Raw genomic sequence first — 19329 nt, 5'->3', positions numbered from 1 at the left:
ATGCATGGGCGAAGGTCACCCTCTTTCTTCTTAACGAAGAAGAAGCCTGCTCCCGCAGGAGAGGAGGATCTCCGGATGAATCCCTTTGCCAGGCTTTCCATGATGTAGGTGGACATGGCCCTGGTTTCGGCTGGAGACAGCGGATATATCCGTCCTCGAGGTGGTGTTGTTCCTGGGAGCAGGTCGATGGCGCAATCGTAGGGACGGTGTGGCGGAAGTACCTCAGACTCCTTCTTGTCAAAAACGTCCGTGAAGGACCAATAGGCCGGGGGCAGACCCGGTAGGTTCTCAGGAACCGGAGGTCGTCGGACTGGTTGTATAGACTTTAGACATCTCTCATGACAGGCAGAGCCCCAACGGGTGATTTCGCCAGTACCCCAGTTGACTGAGGGTTCGTGTGTTCGCAACCAAGGAAGTCCCAGCAGGACTTGGTGGGACATGTGTGGAAGGACGTAGAGAGCGATGTTCTCGGTGTGCAGAGCACCGATACGCAGTTCCACCGGCTTCGTGATCCAGGAGATGGTATCAGAGAGGGGTCTCCCATCCACCGAGGCAATCAGTAGGGGCTTCTCGAGTAGAGTAACAGGCAGCTGGTATTTGTCCACCGTGGCCTGCTGGATAAAATTGCCTGCTGCTCCGGAGTCGAGGTATGCCTCAGCCGTGAAGCGCGTCTCTCCTGTTGATACTTGTACCGTCCACATAACTGGGTCGGAGAGAGTCCCAGCACCTAGGGTGGCCTCTCCTACCAACCCTAGGCTTTGGAGTTTCCCGGCCTTTCCGGACAGGAGCGTAGGAGATGTGTGTCCCCTCCGCAGTAAAAGCAGAGGCCCTTGGCGAGCCGCTCTGCTCGACGTTGGTCAGACTGTCGTACTCGATCAACCTGCATGGGTTCGTGGACAGGAATCCCAGCTGTAGATGACTGTGGCACAGAGGACTTCTGTGGCGGAGAGGAGTGCCGTACCGCACGTCGCTCACGAACCAGCTCTTTGGAGCGCTCCTGAAAACGAATGTCCACTCGCGTGGCTAGGGCAATCAGGGCATCTAGGGTGGAGGGCATGTCACGACCCGCCAACTCATCTTTGATGCGACTTGACAGTCCTTCCCAGAAGGCGGCTGTCAGGGCCTCATTATTCCACCCGAGTTCAGAAGCCAAAGTGCGGAAACGGATGGCGTATTGGCCCACCGTCAGTGTTCCTTGACGTAGGCGGAGAAGTGATGAAGCAGACGCAGAGGCGCGTCCCGGCTCGTCAAAGGTACTGCGAAAGGCCTGCAGGAACTCTTGAAGATCCTTGGTCATGGGATCCTCCTTCTCCCACAAGGGGTTCATCCACGCCAGTGCCTCGCCCTCCAGGTGAGACATTATAAAGGCGACCTTGGCTTGGTCGGAGGCGAACAGATGGGGCAGCTGCGTGAAGTGAAGGGAGCATTGGTTTATGAAGCCCCTGCAGGTCTTGGGATCTCCAGCATAACGAGGAGGTGACGCCAAACGGAGTCGGGAAGCATCCGACGCGGCTGCCACTCGTGCGGGAGCCGTGGATTGCCTAGTGGGAGACCTGGGTGCTGCAGGCATCATTGATGCTTGTAATGTGTACAGGCGAGTGTCCACGGAGGTCATAAATTGCAGCATGCGGGTCTGGACTTCACGCTGGCGTTGGAGTTCCTCTTGCAGGGCCAATAGTGCTGCAGCGGGATCCATGGCCTGATCTTACTGTCAGGGCCGGGCGGTCGGGCAGACCCAGGAGGTGGATCCACTGGACCGAACTCTAAGATGGTGGTAGGGAGTCCGGTAGCTGAAGCACTGATGGGCAGCAGAACAGTCCGTGCAAGTGAAGGTAGCGAAGGAGTCCCTGGGACCACGGAGTCACAGATGGTAGTCCGGGTGACGTAGCTCAGGTTCGGAAGCCGAGATGATGTCAGGCGGGGTCCGGAACCTTTGGAGCGAGATGACGAGTCACCGCAGGGATCCGAGATGGTACGGACTGTCAGATGGCAGACGGACAGCGTGCGGGGCTCGGGATTCAGCAGGACTGGATGGCGAGGCGGGATCAGCTCTAGAAGAGAGATACGTAAGTATGGCAGGAAAACACAAGGAGACCTGACTCCTAGCTCAGAAAACACGAAGATCAGGTCCCGCCCCCTTGGACAAGAACCCCCTTTATACCCCGTACCTGTCTAACCTCATTTCCTGTTAATGGGCGCTGGCCCTTTAAGAAAGGGTCAGTGACCGCGCGCGCGCCCTAATGCGCGTGCGCGCGGCCCGGGTGCCAGAAGCCAGGGAAGGAGGCTGAGAGGAGGACGCAGGGGAGCCGAGCAGGGCCTGGGAGGCCGTCGGGCGCCGGGATCGGCGGCCAGGAAGCCCAGGAAGGACGGGCACAAGGGACTGGGACGCGGGGAGCGTGGCAGGTGAGCCGGGGAGCGGGGCAGGGGACCCGGGAAGGGGAGCCGAGGACCCGGGGAGCGTGACAGTATATAATTATATATGTACAGCCGGTATAACCTGGGCATGTCCTGTATATAATTATATATGTACAGCCGGTATAACCTGGGTATCTCCTGTATATAATTATATATGTACAGCCGGTATAACCTGGGCATCTCCTGTATATAATTATATATGTACAGCCGGTATAACCTGGGCATCTCCTGTATATAATTATATATGTACAGCCGGTATAACCTGGGCATCTCCTGTATATAATTATATATGTACAGCTGCTATAACCTGGGCATCTCCTGTATATAATTATATATGTACAGCCGGTATAACCTGGACATCTCCTGTATATAATTATATATGTACAGCCGGTATAACCTGGACATCTCCTGTATATAATTATATATGTACAGCTGGTATAACCTGCGCATCTCCTGTATATAATTATATATGTACAGCCGGTATAACCTGGGCATGTCCTGTATATAATTATATATGTACAGCCGGTATAACCTGGGTATCTCCTGTATATAATTATATATGTACAGCCGGTATAACCTGGGCATCTCCTGTATATAATTATATATGTACAGCCGGTATAACCTGGGCATCTCCTGTATATAATTATATATGTACAGCCGGTATAACCTGGGCATCTCCTGTATATAATTATATATGTACAGCTGCTATAACCTGGGCATCTCCTGTATATAATTATATATGTACAGCCGGTATAACCTGGACATCTCCTGTATATAATTATATATGTACAGCCGGTATAACCTGGACATCTCCTGTATATAATTATATATGTACAGCTGGTATAACCTGCGCATCTCTTGTATATAATTATATACAGTGCCTACAAGTAGTATTCAACCCCCTGCAGATTTAGCAGGTTTGATAAGATGCAAATAAGTTAGAGCCTGCAAACTTCAAACAAGAGCAGGATTTATTAACCAATGCATAAATCTTACAAACCAACAAGTTATGTTGCTCAGTTAAATTTTAATAAATTCTCAACATAAAAGTGTGGGTCAATTATTATTCAACCCCTAGGTTTAATATTTTGTGGAATAACCCTTGTTTGCAATTACAGCTAATAATCGTCTTTTATAAGACCTGATCAGGCCGGCACAGGTCTCTGGAGTTATCTTGGCCCACTCCTCCATGCAGATCTTCTCCAAGTTATCTAGGTTCTTTGGGTGTCTCATGTGGACTTTAATCTTGAGCTCCTTCCACAAGTTTTCAATTGGGTTAAGGTCAGGAGACTGACTAGGCCACTGCAACACCTTGGTTTTGTCCCTCTTGAACCAGGCCTTGGTTTTCTTGGCTGTGTGCTTTGGGTCGTTGTCTTGTTGGAAGATGAAATGACGACCCATCTTAAGATCTTTGATGGAGGAGCGGAGGTTCTTGGCCAAAATCTCCAGGTAGGCCGTGCTATCCATCTTCCCAAGGATGCGGACCAGATGGCCAGGCCCCTTGGCTGAGAAACAGCCCCACAGCATGATGCTGCCACCACCATGCTTGACTGTAGGGATGGTATTCTTGGGGTCGTATGCAGTGCCATCCAGTCTCCAAACGTCACGTGTGTGGTTGGCACCAAAGATCTCGATCTTGGTCTCATCAGACCAGAGAACCTTGAACCAGTCTGTCTCAGAGTCCTCCAAGTGATCATGAGCAAACTGTAGACGAGCCTTGACATGACGCTTTGAAAGTAAAGGTACCTTACGGGCTCGTCTGGAACGGAGACCATTGCGGTGGAGTACGTTACTTATGGTATTGACTGAAACCAATGTCCCCACTGCCATGAGATCTTCCCGGAGCACCTTCCTTGTTGTCCTTGGGTTAGCCTTGACTCTTCGGACAAGCCTGGCCTCGGCACGGGTGGAAACTTTCAAAGGCTGTTCAGGCCGTGGAAGGATAACAGTAGTTCCATAAGTCTTCCACTTCCGGATGATGCTCCCAACAGTGGACACAGGTAGGCCCAACTCCTTGGAAAGGGTTTTGTACCCCTTGCCAGCCTTGTGACCCTCCACGATCTTGTTTCTGATGGCCTTGCAATGCTCCTTTGTCTTTCCCATGTTGACCATGTATGAGTGCTGTTCACAATTTGGGGAGGGTCTTAATTAGTCAGAAAAGGCTGGAAAAAGAGATAATTAATCCAAACATGTGAAGCTCATTGTTCTTTGTGCCTGAAATACTTCTTAATACTTTAGGGGAACCAAACAGAATTCTGGTGGTTTGAGGGGTTGAATAATAAATGACCCTCTGAATAAACTTTTCACAATTTAAAAAAAAAAATAAAAAAAAAAATAACATTCTTTTTTGCTGCATTTCACACTTTCAGGCTGATCTACAGTCCAAATGTCACAATGCCAAGTTACTTCCGAATGTGTAAACCTGCTAAATCTGCAGGGGGTTGAATACTACTTGTAGGCACTGTATGTACAGCTGGTATAACCTGGGTATCTCCTGTATATAATTATATATGTACAGCTGGTATAACCTGGGCATCTCCTGTATATAATTATATATGTACAGCCGGTATAACCTGGGCATCTCCTGTATATAATTATCTATGTACATTTTTTGTAGGAATATCAGTGATACATGATGAAGGCCCTTCTGTTTTTGTGTCTTGGAGCGTCTTTTGTGCATTTGGGAGTCCTGCAAAACTTATATCTGACGGTTAAAGCCCCCCGACATTTACCGCAGCAGAACCCCCTCGATTTCGTCTTCTTCAGCCTTGAATTTAACATTGCGTCCCTGAATGCCATCGCTGATGACGAGGATGGTCCCGGCAGCTCGTTCCAACCTACAGATGGAGTCGATGTATTCCTTAATAGCGCCACTAATGAAGAAGAGAATGTGGCGACTGTGGCGTTCAATAATCCCGCTGAGGCCAGAACCAAACTCAACAACTTTGTGACCGAGAAAACGAGCGGAAAAATCAACAATTTCTTCAGTGGCTTCAAAACCACCACAGACTCGGTTATCGTCAGCTATGTTGGTGAGTCCGGCCATGACCAGCACCGGCGGCATCCAGCGGTCAGGTACCGGGCGGGTAATGGTGGCTCCATACAGGTCACTGACGATTCATTAATGATGAGCGAATATACTCAGCACTACTCATTAATCGCACGAATAATAAGGTATTTCCCATATCTGTTACTCATTGACTTTTGCGCCTCGCGAGTTTTGAGTCCCCTCCCCACATGTTTGGCGCCTGATTTTCAGCCACTAAATATGCTGGGATTGCCTGCCAATCATAATAATCCCGTACTATCTTTGCAAAAAAAAAAAATGACATACGGTCATTAAAGCAGGATAATACCCTCTTTCTCCAATTTATTAACCCCCAAAACACCCCTGCAGGTCCAAGGTAATCTACAGATATAACGTCTCACAGCGATCCCGACTCTGCTACATCTGAGGTCGCTGTGCGCGGTCATATTACAAAACATGACCGATCACTGCAGATTCAGGGACACACTGACGGAGCCGCAGCTGTGAGAGCGGTGATGTCACTGAGTTCACCTGAGGTCACAGCTGCTGATTCTCACAGCTGTGACCTTAGGTGAACTGACCTAAGATGAACTCATTGAACACAGTGACTTCACCGCAGCTGAAGTAATTTAAGTCAATGCTGGATTACCGGATTGGGCAACGAAAATGCATCAAAATGCATGCGGTATTGGTGAATTTTTTTGGCCAGTAGATGCAGATTTGATGCAGAGATGTCTGCAAGCAAATACACACCTAATCCGGTATTAGACCATTGAGTTCAATGACTTCACCTAAGATCACAGGTGGGGTTTGCACGGTACCCCAGCTGTGACCTCAGGTGAACTGATATGAGTTGAACTCACTGAACTTAGTGACCTCCCTTAGGTGAAATAATTGAACGCAATACCAGATTACCAGATGAGGCGATGTGCACACATTAAGTATTTGGTTTCAGACATTTCTGCACCAAATCTGCATCTCCTGGCAATAAAACTACACCGACTTAGCAGCAAAACGCATGCAGCATCATTGCATTTTTTATGCGAGAAAATGCAGATTTTTGCAGAAATGTCAGCAACCAAATACCAAGAAAGCCAGCTCATCTCAAAATGGCATGTATTACAAAATGAGTACTGCACTAAAAATATGCACTACAAATACTCAATGTGTGCAATACACCTAATCTGGTAATCTGGCATTGATTTAATGACTTAACCTGAGGTCACAGTTCTTGTTCCTATAGTACTCCAGCTGTCACTTCAGGTGAACTGAACTGAGGTGAACTCATTGAACTCAATACACCAGATCCGCAGCTCCTGGCAAAAAAAACTGCACTGACATGGCATCACAACGCACGCGATATCAGTGCATTTTGTTTGCCAGGAGATGCAGATTTGGTGCAGAAATGTCTGCAGCCAAATACTGAACATGTACACATAACCTAATGGGTGGGAGAAGCAGTGTACATTCAAGAACTTTAATAATCGGACCCGGAAACACTGACAGCCGCGGGGAAACTCAGTAAGTATCACTATCCTGTTCTAATCCATGTAATACTCTGAACAAATTATTCCCAGAAACCAAATGTGAGTGAGAAACGCATCCAGGCGTCTTCCCCAGGCTGTTCCCATTCAGTTCCTGCACTTTTCCCTCCATTGCAGCATTTTTACAGCCTCCCAGACTTCCAAGCTCCTCCAGAAAATGATTTGAGCTTCCCATTGACTTACATTAGCTTTGGTATTTGGTACAAATACACGAATAATAGAAATTATTCAGAACAAAGAATCGAAACCCGAATATTTCACTATTTGTCTAATAATCAGCTCTTGTTTCTAGATGCATGGAAGCTCCCAGTAAGTGAAGGCAAAAAATACATCGTCCAGCTGAAAGGAACGTACAATGCCCTGATCAACACCGAGGTCGGATTCACCATGATCGAGATTCCAAAGAACCAATATGTAAACGCACTGATCATAATACCAGATAACGGCAAGGAGGAAAAAGTGGGAAAAGCCGTCACTGATGCCAACCTGGCCCAATGGAGAAAGTCACTGTCCAGACAGTAAGGAACCGTATACTACTAATGCAATCATGTACAAGAACACAAATATTACTGCCCCCTATGTACAAGAATACAAACACTATAATACCGCCCTTATATACAAGAATATAACTACTAAAATACCGCCCTTATATACAAGAATATAACTACTATAATACTGCCCCTATATACAGGAATATAACTACTATAATACTGCCCCCTATGTACAAGAATATAACTACTATAATACTGCCCCTATGTACAAGAATATAACTGCTATAATACTGCCCCCTATGTACAAGAATATAACTACTATAATACTGCCCCCTATATACAGGAATATAACTACTATAATACTGCCACCTATGTACAAGAATATAACTACTATAATACTGCCCCTATGTACAAGAATATAACTGCTATAATACTGCCCCCTATGTACAAGAATATAACTACTATAATACTGCCCCTATATACAGGAATATAACTACTATAATACTGCCACCTATGTACAAGAATATAACTACTATAATACTGCCCCTATGTACAAGAATATAACTACTATAATACTGCCCCCTATGTACAAGAATATAACTACTATAATACTGCCCCCTATGTACAAGAATATAACTACTATAATACTGCCCCTATTTACAAGAATATAACTACTATAATACTGCTCCTATGTGTGTGTTTTGCAGGATGGTTAATCTGGAGGTCCCCAGGGCCACGCTGTACGCTTGTGCTGCAGTTACCACTGAGTTATATTCCATTAATGGCTTTGATTACAATACTAACAAGGTGACGTTTCTTCATTGTTGTATGTTGTCCCTGGATGCTTATAATGGAGTAGTGCAATTGTCGATGTGAGAGAGAACACAGCTTTGTACAGCTGCACAGATCATGTTGGCGCTATATACTGTACACAATGCCATTATTAATAGTTGCGAGCTCTGCAGTAATAATGCGGCTGTGGATATTGCGATATGAGCAGTGTATGTTGTAAAGCCTCAGCAAACAGCTCCTCATACCTCAGCTTCCTGCATTACATACAGTCACACTATTGGTTTACAGAGGGGCTCGCTATAGGACCACGATATATGACCAAGTTTCCTGTGACACTAACTCCATTTTGTCCATTTTCGCCAACAGGTCGCAGCCAGAATATCAGCAACTTTCCCATAAATGAGTGTAATGAAGACAAAAGCTGATCTGCCCCCGTCAGTCATCCACGTCCAGCCAGCGGCGTATAAGCGTCTCCATAATTACAAAACGTCCCCTTTAAGACAAAATGTTCATCCCTATAGGATAATAAAGATGCAGATGAAAGCGCTGATGGGTCCTGTTTCCTTATTGCCTTGCTTCCACCCTTCTTATATTTCTTCCTGTTATACAGAGTGTCCACCCATATCCTATCCACCGCCATTAACTTGAGAACGGCGGAAGCTATAGGCATAGAAGTGGTGTCTAGGTATAGTAAAGTAGCCATTTCTGTACGCAAGGTGTCGATTCGTGTTGAATAGATGATGCCCTGCAACTTTGTTATTCACTTTTTTTCTCTATCTCGTTCCGGTTTCGAGATAAAAATGCTAACTCCATTGATTTCCACCAGGTGGCGCTATAGGTGGTTTCATTGCGTAGCTCATGGCTACTTTACTATACCTAGACACGACTTCTATGCCTATAGCTGCCGCTGTTCTCAAGTTAATGGTGGTGGAGAGGATATGGGTGGATACATCGTATAAATTGGTATATAAAGACAATCTCTTACCAACTGTACCTGCCCCAGCTGGTTCCTCTACAGACCAGTATCCATAGCTGCATAGTCCCTAGTGGCTCCTGGCCACAGTGCTAGGAAATCACAACTCGTACCTGGCTGCCTGAAAGGCCATTGAGTTGTTTCTCATACCTCCTAATGAACCAGAGGGAAGATAGTGATACACTATAACTCAGCATAAGGGAATCGTGCAGAGACAAGTAAGGACCTGAGGTGTGGAAACATTAACACGTGCAAAAGTGGAACAAGGTGATGTAGCAACTGCAAGTTAGGATAGCCTCCTACAACTGAACTATCAACAGGAGAAAGGAGTAAGAAAAAGAGACAACAAACAGATAACACACTGGTCTCTGGCAAAAATCCTTTTCAGTGGGGCTGGAACTTAGCAGGCTTCACATAGATATATATCTAGCAGAGAAGACCAGAGTAATGAGGGTATAAAAAGCCCCACCCGAAATGTAATCGGACAGAGTAAATGAGAAAATGAAAACACCTGTTGACCACAAACCAAAAAGAATAGGACTAAAGGTAAAAGACAATCAGCACATGGATAGATATTGACCATGCAGTGGCTCAGCTGGGAATTAACCCGACAATACAGCACAAGGCTGCCGAACTGAATCCCGAGGCATGATACTGCTTCTATTCCTTCATTACTTTCTACTCTCCCTTCTCTTCTTACATCCTTCCAGCCCTTCTCTTTCTTTAACAGTTGCAGGCTTATGTTGTGGAGGACTGTGTTCAGCAGATGGAGCGGCATTACTTGTGACTTTGTCAATGCTGTATGGTGTGACCTCTCTGGTTTCTTTGTGTCACTTCTCTACCTGTTAATTTTCCATATTGTGATGATTAAGAGAATGGGTTGCAGAATGTTCAAAGTTCATTCTCCCACAATGATTGAAAGGTCCAACTCTTTTTCCTTTCTTTTTTTCCCCTTTCTTTTTCTTCCCTTCCATTCCTTTCCTTTCCTTTCTTGCACCCCTCTGAACTGTCCTTCTTCTCTTGATCCCTCCAATCTTCTTACTTCCCATCTTCCTCCCAGATCACTTTCTTCCTCCCTCTCTCTGCAGAGACGCCCACTTACTCACCTCCCCGCACTCCCCCGGCCATCCACGTGTGCCGCTGCCTCCTTCTTCTCCCGAGCTCTGTATATGCCACACAGGGGGATCCGAAGAGTGCATGTAAGATGCACGCGCACACACTGGCCCTCCTCTTAAAGGGCTGGCATGCTATTTCCAGGAATTGCCCTCAGCCATAGGCAGTGTATTTAAGGCACCCACCTATTAGGGAAGGTGCCTGCGCAACACATTCAGTTAATCAGTATACCACTCTACTAGCTAGTTGCCAGATCCCGTTAACTCTGTGTCCGTCTCCTGTAACTGCCTTCCCATATCTGTGTACCCCTGTCGTGCCACCATTCCTGCGCATACCCACCTGTCCAGCCTGCCTCAGCCACCCCGCCTGTACCTGTCTAAATCTGAGTCCGTCACCTGTCCTGGGGGGTCAGCTGCCACAGTCCCGGTCAATGCCCTGGGAGTGGTACCTGGCGTCCGTCTTGCAGTGGACGCTTGGTTAAATCTCCCACTGCAGGGTAAGTCTGGGTCACTCCTGTGGTCCAGTAGGTCCACTAATCCCGCTCGCTGCCCCTATACCTCCTTTGCTTCCTTCTTTCCTCCCTCCATCTCTGCGCGGCTCACGTTCTCATTGTTTCCCTCATTATCTTCCATTGCTTTTTACTGAGGGTTATAAATCCGCCTCCCGCCGATACCCAATTCTCGCTCTCCTACTCCCACCTCTCACTCACTGCGCTGCCCCCCAAATCATAGCAATATTCCAAAACTGGGGAAGGAAAATCAATAGAGAAATATAGGGGGGGGGGGGTTAACCTTTGTTAAAAACATCAAAATGAAAAGCAGCCGACGGAGGAGAAACGTTCTACAATGTGTTTACTTTATCAGTTACAAAGTATCATTTACTGAGCAAATACACTCCCGCTTGTTCTTTTCCTGGGTATTAGGGCTCAATACTAGCGGTTACAATTTAGCAGGAACCATTCAGAGATTGCAGCGTAAGAAGGTCTTATTATACGGTTACATCGATGATTACCGGCTGACGCCTCGCAGATTCCAGGTACGTTGGGTGGAGGATGGGAGGGGTATTGTGTCGCACCGCAGGAGGTATGTACTGTCATAGTTACTTTATAGCCAAAGGTTCCACACCTTCATCTCCCCAAAAAATCAAGTTCTTTAGTTGTCGTTTTCGGTCAAGCTGAGTGGCAACCACTACGGCCAACTCTACTTATCCTATAGGGGTTGTCACCCAGAGAACACGGAGGGCTATGTAAATGTTGATTCTCCCTATGAAATGTCGTTCCATTCTGTCACAATGTTACATTGAACATTCCAAAAACAAATTCAACATTTTGCAAACTGTGGACAACAATGGATCTAATATAGATCAATCAGTATTACTGGCAAATTAAAAACGTCTGAGGCTTCCATCAAAATAATACATTAATGGGGTTGTCTCACCCTGTTAGGGCACATGGCCCTCATAGCCCTCTGCATGGCACCCTCCAGTCACACGGCGATGGGCTCAAAACTCGCTGAGTGTCATGGCGGTATCTGACGCTGTTCACACCGCAGACTTTGACACGCCACACTGTGGTTTCTATGGGGCTTCTGAGTAGCACAGACAGGCTCAGGTATCAACCAGCATGTGCTCATTAGTGATTGGGCTGGCAGGGGTTAATCTCTCCTCACCTACTGGTGACCTCTAGGATCACGTTATCAGAAACCTATCACAGCTTCTCCCCGCTTTTTTAAGATGGTAGAAACTTACTTTCTATGCTGACTATAGCTTGAAACTATACCGGACCATGTGCTGTTGTGATCCAATTGCTGGTGAAGTATTGAGTGCTGTTTGGAGTGTTGTGGGAATTCTCTTGTTGTATGTTTATTCCCTCCCTGCTCTTTATTTCCTCTTGATCACGTATTGTCTAATACCTCTGCTGTGAGTCGGAGTTTTGCTTTTACATTTGCCTATTTGTGTGGGTCTAACTACTCCTGTCCAAGTCCTCCCCTGGGATGAGGAAAGGGAGTATTAGAGCAGGGCTAGGTTGGCGGTTCAGACCTCTTCACCATTAGAGGTATCTCTGGGAGCAGGGCTAAGTTGGCAGTCAAGACCTCTTCACCATCAGAAGTATCTCTGGGAGCAGGGCTAGCCAGGATCAGGGCTAGGTTGGCGGTCCAGACCTCTTCACCATCAGAAGTACCTCTGGGAGCAGGGCTGGCCAGGAGTGGGCTAAGTTTGTGGTTCAGCCCTCTTCACCATCAGAAGTATATCTGGGATAAGGGACAGCTAGGGCCCCCTAGCCTGAGGGCCAGTCTAGGAGCTCCGGTTATCCCCTTGTACGTCATGACACCTCCCCTCGGAACCGTAGGGAGAGTTGCTCTCTCTGGTGGACCTGATCTACTATCTTCTATTCCATATAGTGATCACTTCATCCATGCACACCCAATGGAAACATCCCCCAAGAAAAAGGAGGTTGTCAGGAGTTGGACATGTGCTTGCTCATGTGCTCTTTAATTAAAGGGGTAGTGAGGAATGAGACAGTCCTTTGAAAAAATGTCAAGAATCTTATACAATTTGCATTTCACAGGTCAGCACTTAGCAGGTCAGCCATGAACGTCTTCCAATATCTCGTATGGTTCATCCCCATGGTTGTCGCTTTGGACCGGCGTTTTTGTAATTTTCCTCGTGAAGAGATTAAAAGGACGGTAGATGGTGAACAATTCAAGGAGGCCCAAAGTGCAATAATTACTGCAAATACAGAGTTTGCTCTGAAGCTTTTTAAGCACGTAGCCTCCAAATCATCAGAGGCGAAGGCATCTCCAACCCAAAATATTGTCTTCTCTCCATTGAGTATCTCCACGGCGTTGTCCACACTGGTGCTGGGAGCCGGATCCACAACTCACCAGGAGATCCTGGATGTCCTAAACCTGAACCACACGCAGGAGGCACAAGTGCATGGAGCGCTGGCCCATCTCCACCGGACTCTGAACCAACCCAAGGGCCAACTGCAGGTCAACATTGGAAACGCCATATTTGTGGACGAAAAGATGGAAATCCTTCAACGTTTCCATAATGATACAAAGCATTACCACCAGGCGAAGATCGCGAAGACTGACTTCAAAGATGGACCCCAGGAGGTCAAGAGGAAGATCAATGATCATGTGAAGAACAAAACTGAAGGAAAAATCCCAGAGTTTATCAAAGATTTGAAGCCAGACGCAGTAATGGTTCTCGTCAATTATGTCTTGTTTAAATGTAAAATATTAAATATTTATCCATATATATCACATCTATGTATCTAATATACAGTGTGTGCACCCATATCCTGTCCACCGCCATTAACTTGAGAACGGCGGCAGCTATAGGCATAGAAGCGGTGTCTAGGTATAGTAAAGTAGCCATGCGCTACGCAATGAAACCACCTATAGCGCCACCTGGTGGAAAACAACAGAGTTAGCATTTTTATCTCGAAAACAGAACAATATAGAGAAAAAAAGTAAATTACAAAGTTGTAGGGCATCATCAATTCAATACGAATCGACACCTTGTATACAAAAATGCTAGGATATGAAACCCATGACCCCCCCAAAACATTGAATGCTGGTCATGCATATGGCGCTCATTAGCGGCCCCCGTCAGCTGCAATGCACATCTGGCCTCTGCACAGCATACTGTATCTTGCTGCAATGCACATCTGGACTCTGCACAGCATACTGTATCTGGCTGCAATGCACATCTGGACTCTGCACAGCATACTGTATCTGGCTGCAATGCACATCTGGACTCTGCACAGCATACTGTATCTTGCTGCAATGCACATCTGGGCTCTGCACAGCATACTGTATCTGGCTGCAATGCACATCTGGGCTCTGCACAGCATACTGTATCTGGCTGCAATGCACATCTGGGCTCTGCACAGCATACTGTATCTTGCTGCAATGCACATCTGGGCTCTGCACAGCATACTGTATCTGGCTGCAATGCACATCTGGGCTCTGCACAGCATACTGTATCTGGCTGCAATGCACATCTGGGCTCTGCACAGCATACTGTATCTTGCTGCACGTTGTGCAATATGGTAGGTGACACGTTTGCACAAGGATCTGTGATACGTGGTCGTAGCTCCTGCAATGTTAGTGGAGGGGTCGCATACACCTGCTGCTTGATGTGACCTCACAGAAAGAAGTCCAATGGGATCAGGTCAGGTGAGCGGAGGCCACTCCACACAGCCACCATACCCAATGACTTATAGGAAGGTCTCCATGAGGTATCGCTTCACGTCCACAGCCTTGTGAGGTTTACACCTTCTAATCATAGCATTTCTGTATGCAAGGTGTGGACTCGTATTGAATTGATGATGCCCTACAACTTTGTAATTCAGTTTTTTTCTCTATCTCGTTCCGTTTTCAAGATAAAAATGCTAACTCCGTTGTTTTCCACCAGGTGGCGCTATAGGTGGTTTCATTGCATAGCGCATGGCTACTTTACTATACCTAGACACCACTTCTATGCCTATAGCTGCCGCCGTTCTCAAGTTAATGGCGGGGGACAGGATATGGGTGGACACACTGTATCTACGTATATCTGTGTAGTATCTATGTCGTATATTCATCAATAGGGGAATGGAAGCATCCGTTTGGCCCCCTGCTGACCGCACAGGACACCTTCTTTGTGGGTTCGGGCACGACAGTGAAGGTTCCTATGATGAGTAACCCCGGTGTATATAACCTTCACCAGGACAAGGAGCATTCGTGCACGGTGATCGAGCTCCCATACAAAAGCCAAGTGTCTATGCTCCTCATCGTCCCTGACCACGGAAAGATCCACGATGTAGAAGAAGCTTTGTCTATGGACGTGATCACTGGATGGAGGAAATCAATGGGAAAATGGTAAGAACGATGTAAAGGTTCTTGAAAGGTTACAATGTATCCGTCCACTTTGTTTCAATGTTGAACATTTTCTTCCCATAGTAAAATAAATCTTCACTTACCCAAGTTTTCCTTCACCTCCTCCCTGGACCTTAAGAAGGTTCTCGGTGATCTGGGTATGGCGATGGCTTTCAGTGACCGGGCGAACTTCTCCGGAATTTCTCAGAATAATAAACTGTGGGTGTCACAGGTAAGTGGCCATATTATCCTGAAATTTCCCATTGTGTCCCCACTTCAGTATATATAATGACACACGCTTCAAGTTTACTACACTGGTAAAGATAGAAAGTCATGTCGGCCTCTGTCTGGCACCAAGCTCTGGGGGCAAATACTCCAATCTACATCCTTGCCACCTTGGGGACCCAGAAGGCTTCCAAATCTCGAAGACCATGTTGGCTTGTTACCAGCTAGCTCTCTGTTAGTCCTCCAGTTGGAGAAAGAGGTCTATGACCTGCACCATTGGTGCCTTTAAAACATTTCTGGCTCCATCCCAAGATGATGATTCCCACCACTAAGGAAAATGGGGTGTCCCTGATGGCCACATTTGATTTAACCATGAAGAAGCGTCAATGATTGCTTATGGCTGTCTCCATTGAAGTAACCAGTTTGGGCCTCCCATAGACATCACTAGAGGCGGCCACTGCTCTTATATGTGTTCTGACAGGGGGTAGGATGGGTTCTCAGTCCAGGATTGCATGGAAAGGTCCCTACTCTAAGGCCTTGTCCCCGGGGTCATCTGTCCAGTGTGCCCCCTTCCTCACTGACCCAGTATTTGAGGATGTCTGATCTCTTTTGCTCCAGGCGGTCCACAAGGTCGTCTTCAATGTTGGTGAGAAAGGCACGGAGGAGACGCCCTCTACCGGCTTTGGCCTTACGCTCTTTTCTGTCAACCCAGACATAAAAGTGAACAGGTCGTTTCTTGTTCTCGTCATTGATGATGATACTGATACGATTCTGTTCATGGGAAGAATCACGAACCCAACGAAGAAAGACGTGGAGCTGTGACCGGTGTCTGCACGATTCTGCAATGGGAGAAGTAATAAAGATGCAGCAGAGAAGACTTTGTTGTCTATTTCTTGTGACAGATTTACTTGAATCCTGAATTCTTGGCCCAATCTCCATCCACAACAGGCACAAGTACCCTGTGCTGCCCAGGCTGCACCATCCAGAAGGTGGCGCTCTGCCAGGACTGTACGAGAAGGATAATAAGCTTCCAGTCCTGTAGAAACTGTACTATTAGGCCTTAGAAGCCTGTCACTGACTGTCTGTATGGGTGTTATTGACAGTCCGCCTGTCACTAACTGTCCGTATGGGTGCTATTGACTGTCCGCCTGTCACTAACTGTCCGTATGGGTGTTATTGACAGTCCGCCTGTCACTGGCTGTCTGTACGGGTGTTGGTGACTGTCTGCCTGGCACTGGCTACCTGTATAGGCGTAATTGACTGTTTGCCTGTCACTATGAGTGTTATTCTCTGTCCGCCTGTCACTGGCTGCCTGTACAGGTGTTATTGACTATCTGCTTGTCACTGGCTGCCTGTACGGGTGTTGGTGACTATCTGCCTGTCACTGGCTGCCTCTATAGGTGTTATTGACTATCTGCCTGTCACTGGCTGTCTGTATGGGTGTTGGTGACTGTCTGCCTGGCACTGGCTACCTGTATAGGTGTTATTGACTGTTTGCCTGTCACTGTGAGTGTTATTCTCTGTCCGCCTGTCACTGGCTGCCTGTACAGGTGTTACTGACTATCTGCCTGTCACTGGCTGCCTGTACGGGTGTTGGTGACTGTCCACCTGTCACTGGCTGTCTGTATGGGTGTTATTGACTGTCCGCCTGTCACTGCCTGCCTGTATGGGTGTTATTGACTGTCCGCCTGTCACTGCCTGCCTGTATGGGTGTTATTCTCTGTCCGCCTGTCACTGGCTGTCTGTATGAGTGTTAGTGACTGTAGGCCTGTCACTGGCTGTCTGTACGGGTGTTGGTGACTGTCTGCCTGGCACTGGCTACCTGTATAGGTGTTATTGACTGTTTGCCTGTCACTGTGAGTGTTATTCTCTGTCCGCCTGTCACTGGCTGCCTGAACAGGTGTTACTGACTATCTGCCTGTCACTGGCTGCCTGTACGGGTGTTGGTGACTGTCCGCCTGTCACTGGCTGTCTGTATGGGTATTATTGACTGTCTGCCTGTCACTGGCTGTCTGTATGGGTGTTGGTGACGGTCTGCCTGTCACTGGCTGTCTGTACGGGTGTTGGTGACTGTCTGCCTGTCACTGGCTATCTGTACGGGTGTTGGTGACTGTCTGCTTGTCACTGGCTGTCTGTATGGGTGTTGGTGACTGTCTGCCTGTCACTGGCTGTATGGGTGTTGGTGACTATACGCCTATCACTGTCTGCCTGTATGGGTGTTATTGACTGTACGCCTGTCACTTGTTGTCTGTATGGGTGTTATTGACTGTACGCCTGTCACTGGCTGTCTGTATGGGTGTTATTGACTGTACGCCTGTCACTGGCTGTCTGTATGGGTAATGGTGACTGTACGCCTGTCACTGGCTGTCTGTATGGGTGTTATTGACTGTACGCCTGTCACTGGCTGTCTGTATGGGTAATGGTGACTGTACGCCTGTCACTGGCTGTCTGTATGGGTAATGGTGACTGTCTGCCTGTCACTGGCTGCCTGTACGGGTGTTGGTGACTATCTACCTGTCACGGGCTGTCTGTATGGGTGTTATTGACTGTACGCCTGTCACTGGCTGTCTGTATGGGTAATGGTGACTGTACGCCTGTCACTGGCTGTCTGTATGGGTAATGGTGACTGTCTGCCTGTCACTGGCTGCCTGTACGGGTGTTGGTGACTATCTACCTGTCACTGGCTGTCTGTATGGGTGTTATTGACTGTACGCCTGTCACTGGTTGTCTGTATGGGTAATGGTGACTGTACGCCTGTCACTGGCTGTCTGTATGGGTAATGGTGACTGTCTGCCTGTCACTGGCTGCCTGTACAGGTGTTATTGACTATCTACCTGTCACTGGCTGCTTCTATAGGTGTTATTGACTATCTGCCTGTCACTGGCTGCCTATACGGGTGTTGGTGACTCTCCGCCTGTCACTGGCTGTCTGTATGGGTGTTGGTGACTGTACGCCTGTCACTGGCTGTCTGTATGGGTGTTATTGACTGTACGCCTGTCATTGGCTGTCTATATGGGTGTTGGTGACTGTCTGCCTGTCACTGGCTGTCTGTATGGGTGTTGGTGACTGTCTGCCTGTCACTGGCTGTCTGTACGGGTGTTGGTGACTCTCCGCCTGTCACTGGCTGTCTGTATGGTTGTTGGTGACACCGCTATAAGGGGACTCCTGGCGATTTCTGCAACACACATGATACACTGGGAACATGATACAATGCTGGGCCCTGGCACTAGAGAGGGGGGACGGGGTCACCTCCCAACACTGACCTGATGCTGATCCCTGAACTCCCTGACAGCCCTAGATGGGTTCTTCCCCCGTGCACCGACCTCTTGCCTAGGTCCTCAGTGGCTCTGAACTTCGCCCTGACTAGTGCAGGCCAGTGAGGCGCTAGTCTCACTACTGACATAAGACAATACAAGGTAGGAAAAACAAACAAGGTAGAAAGACACAACAAATAAAACTGTGGCAGGAACTTCTCAGCTGCAACTGAAGCGACACCTCAGCTTCCTCCAGAGACTGGTTCCTTCCAAGTGGACAGCATAGGTATGAGCATAGCCGGCATAGGGAGGAGTGAGGAGCGGATATTTACAGTATAGCAGAAGAGAGCGGCTGCAGCTGAGGTTATACCTACCTGTTAGAGTGCCGCAGGATAGAAATATGTATTAACCCCTTCAGTATTGGATGAAATTAACTATCCTCCAACTCAGGGTAAATGGTGAGCGAGCACAAAAGCAGATCTGCGATGCACACATATCTGTGACCTTCTTCTTCCCAGAGATCACATCAGGCCATGACACACTCGTCACACCATATCAGTGTTATTGACTCACTATCCTGCACAGGCAGCAGACAAGCTGTACCCCCTGCCACCCTGCTCTGGGCCCCT

The 19329-nt window shown here is 47.6% G+C and overlaps 2 protein-coding genes across 2 annotated transcripts in view; both read left to right on the top strand.

Annotated features, from left to right (window-relative positions):
* LOC142257854 (serpin A12-like) overlaps nt 1-8816 on the top strand; it is a 40858-nt gene extending 32042 nt beyond the window's left edge. Inside the window, exons 2-5 of the mRNA XM_075330106.1 lie at nt 5033-5447; nt 7280-7505; nt 8186-8285; nt 8637-8816. Coding sequence (XP_075186221.1) covers nt 5048-5447; nt 7280-7505; nt 8186-8285; nt 8637-8669 — 759 coding nt within the window. The 5' untranslated portion in view covers nt 5033-5047 and the 3' untranslated portion in view covers nt 8670-8816. The remainder of the gene's footprint in view (nt 1-5032; nt 5448-7279; nt 7506-8185; nt 8286-8636) is intronic.
* Nucleotides 8817-12944: 4128 nt separating this feature from the next.
* Nucleotides 12945-16268, top strand: LOC142257983 (serpin A3-3-like). Its single transcript, XM_075330328.1, has 4 exons — nt 12945-13590; nt 14954-15224; nt 15306-15453; nt 16065-16268. The coding sequence occupies exons 1-4, from the start codon at nt 12945-12947 to the stop codon at nt 16266-16268; spliced, it is 1269 nt and encodes a 422-aa protein (XP_075186443.1).
* Nucleotides 16269-19329: the final 3061 nt, after the last annotated feature.

The sequence above is a fragment of the Anomaloglossus baeobatrachus genome, chromosome 12, assembly GCF_048569485.1.
Source record: "Anomaloglossus baeobatrachus isolate aAnoBae1 chromosome 12, aAnoBae1.hap1, whole genome shotgun sequence".
In the NCBI taxonomy this organism is placed as follows: Eukaryota; Metazoa; Chordata; class Amphibia; order Anura; family Aromobatidae; genus Anomaloglossus; species Anomaloglossus baeobatrachus.
Note: the sequence above shows the minus strand (reverse complement) of the source record. Positions and strands in the feature narration are given on the sequence as shown.

What these genes read in the sequence shown, in the direction of transcription:
- LOC142257983 (XM_075330328.1), top strand. Translation starts at nt 12,945, where the DNA reads ATGAACGTCTTCCAATATCTCGTATGGTTCATCCCCATGGTTGTCGCT. An exon ending in CAATTATGTCTTGTTTAAAT is followed by an intron (nt 13,591 to 14,953) that starts GTAAAATATTAA and finishes ATTCATCAATAG; the next exon opens with GGGAATGGAAGCATCCGTTT. An exon ending in ATAAACTGTGGGTGTCACAG is followed by an intron (nt 15,454 to 16,064) that starts GTAAGTGGCCAT and finishes CTTTTGCTCCAG; the next exon opens with GCGGTCCACAAGGTCGTCTT.